The sequence below is a fragment of the Falco rusticolus genome, chromosome 1 (assembly GCF_015220075.1).
Source record: "Falco rusticolus isolate bFalRus1 chromosome 1, bFalRus1.pri, whole genome shotgun sequence".
Lineage (NCBI taxonomy): Eukaryota > Metazoa > Chordata > Aves > Falconiformes > Falconidae > Falco > Falco rusticolus.
In genome coordinates this window covers 440054-446585 of record NC_051187.1, presented here as the reverse complement: position 1 = coordinate 446585, position 6532 = coordinate 440054, and the positions used below count along the sequence as shown (strand labels likewise).

General features: G+C 66.9%; 1 protein-coding gene across 4 annotated transcripts; it reads left to right on the top strand.

The window, feature by feature from the left end:
* Window positions 1-2143: 2143 nt before the first annotated feature.
* LOC119154935 (probable low-specificity L-threonine aldolase 2) lies at window positions 2144-6019 on the top strand. Of its 4 annotated transcripts, none has more exons than XM_037403012.1 (7): window positions 2144-2354; window positions 2564-2647; window positions 3056-3429; window positions 3875-4060; window positions 4216-4353; window positions 4504-4696; window positions 5133-6019. In XM_037403012.1, exons 1-7 carry the CDS (start codon window positions 2288-2290, stop codon window positions 5468-5470), a joined length of 1380 nt encoding a protein of 459 aa, XP_037258909.1. In that variant the 5' UTR covers window positions 2144-2287; the 3' UTR covers window positions 5471-6019. The 4 variants fall into 4 exon arrangements, with proteins under 4 accessions (XP_037258909.1, XP_037258917.1, XP_037258891.1 ...); XM_037403020.1 differs by having other exon boundaries at window positions 2148-2354; window positions 3341-3429; XM_037402994.1 differs by lacking the exon at window positions 3056-3429 and having other exon boundaries at window positions 2168-2389.
* Window positions 6020-6532: the final 513 nt, after the last annotated feature.

Genomic DNA, 6532 nt, shown 5'->3' with positions numbered 1-6532 from the left:
TACGGCCCTGGGCGAGCCCCCCGGCGCTGGCCAAGCCCCCACCCAGCCGCCGGCCAGGTGCTAGCACTGCCTTCCCGCTGCCCACGCGCCTGCAGCCATGGCTCGGCCAGCCCCACACGTGGCCATCAGCCCTTCCACAGGCCCCAGACCTGGCCCCACCAAGCCTCCACCATGGCCCGGGAGACCCCTGAGCCAGGTCCTAGCCTGGCCCCCCAGGGGAAAGGCGTGGGGCTGGCAATGTGGGGCTCTGCAGAGGAGGCCATGCCATGCTGCAAGGTCCTGCGAGGGATGTGGCTGCCTGCCAGTGAAGGAGCCCCCTGCATGGACTCCTGACCCTTCCCGGGGCTGGTGGGGGGGCTGCGCAGTGCAAAGCCCTGAGCCACCCCCATCAGGCCTCTGAAACAGGCCAGCACGGGCGCTGTCCCCACACCAGGCACTGCACAGCAGCTGGCCTGGCAGCTCCATAGGGCACCCCATGGCCACCCAGCTGCCCCTGCCATGAGCAGCTGGGGAGGCCATGGCTGAGGGATGCTCCAGCTGGCTGCCCCTTCCTGAGGGAGCAGAGAGAGCAGCTCCGGAGCCTGCCCTGCCTCAGGGCAGCTGCCCCAGACATGGTGGGGTCCCCAGCCCAGGGCCCCATGGCTGCACTTCCCCACTAGCCCTTCACCTGAGGTGTAACCGGCTGGGCTGCCCAGCGCTTACTGGAAGAGGAAGCTGCTGGGAAGGCAGCGCGTGCAGCGGGGCAGCTTTGGGGAGGAGAGGCTCGGCTCAGCAGCCGGCAGAGCTCGGCTGTCCATGCTCCCAGGTCCAGGGCCAGTAACGGGAAGCGCCTGCTCTCAGTGACGGTAAATCAGATCGGGGAGATTAGAGGCCTTTTTGCCTAATCATGAGCAGCTTGAAGTTGGAGGACAAGTTCCTGGAACAAAGAGGAAATGGAGGCAGTAAATAAAGAAAAACTGTTAACATGTGGCCCTGCGTGTGAAAAACATTTCTGTAAAGGGCTGTTTATGGCTCACCCATCTGCAGGACTGACAACACAGGCTGCAGCAGGAGCTGACAATGAGGCCCTGCATGCAGGGGCACAGGCAGGGCGGCAGGCACACAGGCAGCCAGCCGGGGCAGCTGCAGGGTGGTGTCACATGGGGGGAGGGCTTGGGGGGCCGAGGCCATGTGGTGGCACGTGGTGGAGGGAGGAAGAAGACAGCAGCATAGCAGGGCCATGGTGCAGGCGGCTGGACTGAGGCTGTCAGGGTGGCTGTGTGTGTGTGGAGGCAGCAGCACAGCACATGCACCAAGTGGGCAGGGGTGGGCAGCACGGGGCCCTCGAGGGAAGGAGGGCACCAGAACGCACCTGCCCCACCACTCCCCCTGCACGTGCCAGGGAAGGTGCAGAGTGCTGCAGCGCTGTGTCCCCCTCCCCACCTGCAGCACGAGGGGCATGGCCCAGGCTCTCCCAGCAGATCCCTATGGCTGTGGGCCTGGTCTGCCCCGCAGAGCATCACCGGCCTCCGTCTGGTCTAGCCCAACAAGGGGCAAGGCAGGGGGTCTTACTGCTACACTGGGCATGTGCCCCCCTGCCCCTGGAGCTGGTGCAGGCACAGAGTGCCAAGAGCTACGCAGCTGCCCATGGGCAACACCAGCACTGCTGCAGCACATGCCTGCCTGCAGTACAACAGGACAGCGCGTTAGCTGTTTCCAGGGTAGATGCACCCAGAAGTCTGAGCTGATTCCTAGCAGCGAGGTCACCCCGTGCTGTTCCTGCCAGCAGTGGGAGCAGTGTGGCAGGAGCCACCACTGTTGGGCATGCGGTACCATGGTTGCAGATCCTTGGCCAAGTGGGCACGGGCAGCCTCACGCTGGCACTTCCTCCAGCAGCACGGGCAGGGTGGGCGCTCCTGGCAGAGCGAGGGGTGGTGGGGGACCTGGGGGGCCTGGGGCAGCACCCACCCGTGTGCCCCAGCACCTCCGCCGGTCCCTGTACTGTGGGTGGGGGGGCAGAGGCACGAGGTGGAGAGACGGGGAGGGTCTCAGGGGCAGCAGCAGCCGTAGCCCCGGGACCGGCGGTCGAGCCCGCCCCCCGCATACCGCGCCCGGGAGCCCTTGCGGCGGGGCGGTCCCGGGCATGCTGGCGGTGCGGGGCGCGGGCGCGGCGCTGCGGCGGGGCCGGTTGCCTGCGGCGGGGGCCGGGGCTGGGGCCGTGCAGCCGGGCTCCCCCCCTGGCCCCGCTGCCCCCCCGCCGCTCGCCGTGGACCTGCGGAGCGACACGGTGACCCGGCCCAGCGCGGGGATGCGCCGCGCCATGGCCCGCGCCGCCGTGGGCGACGATGACTACGGGGAGGACCCAGCAGTCAACGGTGGGCGGCGGGGTCGGACCTCCCCGGCAGAGATGGAGGGCCGCCCCCCCACCCCCGGTGGGGTCCCCACCTGTAGCTGCCCCCAGCCCCTCCGGGATGGGGAAGCCCAGAGCAGGGGCTGGGGGCGGCAGCCTGGGCCTGCAGGGTTCCGACCGAGCCCCCCGGCACGCCCCCCATGAAGACACCCCCCCTGCTTCTTCCCCCTGCAGAGCTGCAGCGCCTGGCCGCAGGGATCCTGGGGATGGAGGAGGCTCTTTTTGTGCCTACGGTCACGATGGCAAACCTCATTGCCGGTGAGTGCCTAGGGCTGCCAGCCCTCCTTCCCCACACCCTGGGGCGGCCAGCCCACCACCTGGGGACAGGTCTATGTCCCCATCCCATGGAGGGTGCAGGGGGCAAGAACAGCCCCGCTTCTCCCTGGGGTCCCAGGGAGCACCCCGCTTCTGCTCAGGAAGCTGCCCGGGGCAGGGGAGAGCTGTGGGCAGCAAGCCCTTTCTGACCCAGGTGCGTCTCCTTGCGCCTTCCTCAGCCCCCTCCACCTCAAATCTGAAGCAGCACGACCCCGCTCAGACCCTGGAGCTGCTCCCCACTTGCTGCTGCTGCAGAGCAACCCCCTCTTGGGCCTGCTTGACCCCATTGCACACTCAGCCTCTGCTCTGCTAACCTTCACCCGGTTTGCATCCCTGCCTTCCTGTGAGCAGGGGTCTGCTGCATGCTGTGTGCTGCATGGGACCTGCCGTGTGCATGCACCAGGGAGGGCAGGCCGTGCCCCCCAGCCGCTGCGGGCAGCCCCCAGCCGACACTCCCAGCACCTCTGGGACAGAGCGGGTGCCCCGTGCCCGCAGGAGGCCGCGCTGCTGCGTGCCCAGCCTTCCTGCATCGGAGCGACCAGCGCGGGCAGCCCGTGGGCCCCTGGCTGAGCCTGCCTGGGCTCCTGCACGTGCTGCCCGCAGTGCCCCCTCCCTCACGGCCCCTCTCCCTCCCAGTGATGTGCCACTGCCAGCGCCGGGGGGGGCAGCTGCTCCTGGGCCGGGACGCCCACCTGCACCTCTACGAGCACGGCGGGGCCGCGCAGGTGGGTGCCGCGGGCGGGCGGGGGGGGCGGGCTGTGGCGGCACCGGCAGGGCGGCTTGCTGCTGCCCTCCGCTGGCTGCCGGCGCCGGGCTGGGCGCAGGGTCCCTTGCCCGGCTGCTGACGCCCCGAGCCACAGCCTGGGGCACGAGTGGGGGCTGAGCCCACCCGGTGCGAGGGATGGAGGGGATGATGGCCGGGACTTCTGTGCACAGCCACTGTCCCCCATGCACCACCGCCATGTCCACACACACTGCCACCATCTCCCCCATGCACCACTGCTGTCCCTCCATGCACCACCACTGTACCCCCATGCACCACTGCCATCCCCCCATTCACAACCACAGTCCCCTGTGCACCATCACTGTTCCCCCATGCACCACCACTGTACCCCTGTATACCACCACTGTCCGCCATCAGCTGTGCTCTCTGCCCTGCCCTATGCACAGGTTGCTGGCGTCCACTCCCAGGCACTGCCGGACCTGCCAGATGGCACCTTCGACCTGGACCAGCTGGAGCTGACCATCCGCGAGGCCCATGGCAGCCGGTACCACCTGCGTCCCGAGCTCATCTGCCTGGAGAACACGCACAGCTCGGCGGGGGGCCGGGTCCTGCCCCTCACCTACCTCCAGCAGGTAGGGCCCCCCAGCTAGCAGCTGGGCTGCCAGGTGGCAGGATGGCACCAGAGTGATGCCAACGCCTTGCTGAGGAGCTCTGAGTGTGGCTCATGTTGGCACCAGCCACCCCAGGGTGTCCCTCCCAGCCCAGCTGCTCCTCTGCTTCCCCCCAGGTCCGTGGGCTTGCTGACTGCTATGGGCTACGGGTGCACATGGACGGGGCACGGCTGATGAACGCGGCAGTGGCTCAGGACGTGGAGCCAGCTCACATCACCCAGCACTGTGACTCTGTGTCCCTGTGCTTCTCCAAGGTGTGCTCACACAGGGAGGGAGTCCCCAGGGCCCACTGGGGCCTGGCCCTCATTTGGGGACTGAGCACCCACCTTACTGGTGGGGGCACCCCTGGGCAAAAGGGGCAGCCTCCCGGAGCTGCTCCAGTCACTGCTCTGATGGCTCTGCAGGGCCTGGGTGCCCCGGCTGGTGCGGTGCTGGCTGGACGCAGGGAGTTCGTCGATGAGGCCTGGCGTGCACGGAAGCTGCTGGGTGGGGGCATGCGGCAGGCAGGCGTGCTGGCAGCCGCTGCCCGCGTTGGACTGGGGCACATGGAGGCAACACTGCGCAGAGACCACAACAACGCCCGACGCTTTGCTGAAGGTATCTTGGGGCCCCTTGGCACACCAGTGCTCACAGCCTGACACCACACTCTGCCCGGCAGCTGCTGCACAGCCAAGCCCTGCCCTGCCCAACAGCTCGGGGGTGGGGCCCGGCCTGAACTGCTGCCCCACGGCCCCTGGGCTCACAGCTCCCAGCGCTGCCGGGGTAACAGCGGTGCAGGCATCTTCCCCAAGCAGCTGTGCTGGATCTGCAGCGAGGCCAGGATGCCGCTGGGGTCCCTGCCTGGGTGGAGTGCAGGGATGATGCCATGCCTGTCCCCGCAGAGCCCACAGTGAGCCTGGGGCTGCACAGGGTGGGCCAAGGGCACCTCTTTCAGCTGGGACCTGGGGCAGGGCTTGGGCTGTGCTGCAGCCTCCTCTCCTGGGTAGCTGGGTGCTGTGCTCACAGCCTACCTACTGCCCCTGCCTCCCCTCAGGCATCCAGGAGCTGAACTCACCCCTCTGCTCCATCAACCTCAAGGCGGTGGAGACAAACATTGTGATGGTGAGCATCAGGGGGGACTGGCCGTCCCCTGCAGAGCTCTGCGAGCAGCTGCGGGCAGTAAGTGAGGAGGAGGTGGCCGAGACTGGCCAAGCTGTCAGTGTCCTGCTGTTCCCCTGGTCAGCACGCACTGTGCGTGCGGTCTGGCACCACGATGTCTCGGCCCGTGACACTGAGCTCGCAAAGAACAAGCTGGAGTTTGTGGCCAGAAAGTGCCAGGAGAAGCTGGCCCGGGGACTGTGGCCAACTTCTCCGAGCGCAGGGGGAGCCTGAGCATCCTCCCAGCCCCAGCCCCAGGGCAGCTGCCTCCCCTGGGTGCTGCAGGCAAGCTGGCAGGCTGGAGCAGCTGTCCCAGCCCTGTCCTGGCAGTCAGCAGCAAGGGGGCTGGTACCAGTCACAGCATGCTCCAGGCATGTTCCCAGCTGGCTGCAGCATAACATCCATCCCCACAAACCAGTGTGAGCCCAGCCCCGGGGAGGCTCCAGCCCACCCCTGCAGCAGGAGCATGCACCTCCCAGAACATACCCAGAGGGACAGAGGGGAGCCCACATCTCACACCACCACTTGGACCCCTCTGAGACAGCATCCCTGCCTCACTAGTCACCCAGCAAACACATCCTCAGAGCATCCTCTGGTCCTCTACAGAAGCTCTGCTTCTTAACTTCCCACAGGGAGCACCCAAAAGCAGAGCCAGACACCCCCAGCCCCAAAGGCCACCTGCTGTGCTTGGCCTATGGGCACCACATGTGCAAGGATGCAGCAGTGGGGAGACTGATCCTGAGGGATGGTCGGGGCACAAAATAAACATGTTCTGGCAGTGCTGTGGCTGTGCAGGATGTTTTCTCCTAAGCATGCTCCTCTCCTGACTGTGCAGCAGGGACATTATCACAGCCAAGCAGTCCCCATTGAGGGACAACTGCTCCCAAGGACATGGGAGCATCTCAGCCACAGGACTGGGGCCACCACATAGCAGCACTGAAGTTTGTGTGTGGCCAGGACGTCCCAGGGCATGAGCCCCACTTGGCCCAGACAGCTTGCCAGCCGCTCCTCCATCACCCTGAGCCCTTGCAGCCTCCCTGCAGCTGCAGGTGAGCTCCCCAGGCTCTCCTGCCTGCCAAGCCTGCCACGTTCTGGGTCTGGAAGCCCCCAGCATTACTCACACAAAGAGCTAGGCCGAGCTCAGTGGCACACTCCCCACTGCTGGCATGGAAGAGCCCAGCTGCAGGATGGGAGCTTGGCACTGGAAGGGGAAATTGTCTCTGCAAGCAGCCATGGCTGATGTGTACTCGCCAGCTTAGCACAGCCCCAGCTCCCTGGGAAGCAGATTACACCCAG

Bases quoted from the DNA above. Each gene is read 5' to 3' on its own strand.
- LOC119154935 (XM_037403012.1), top strand. From the start codon at position 2,288: ATGCGCCGCGCCATGGCCCGCGCCGCCGTGGGCGACGATGACTACGGG. The intron at 2,355-2,563 runs GTGGGCGGCGGG...TTCCCCCTGCAG, and splicing joins GGAGGACCCAGCAGTCAACG to AGCTGCAGCGCCTGGCCGCA. The intron at 4,697-5,132 runs GTATCTTGGGGC...GCCTCCCCTCAG, and splicing joins CGCCCGACGCTTTGCTGAAG to GCATCCAGGAGCTGAACTCA.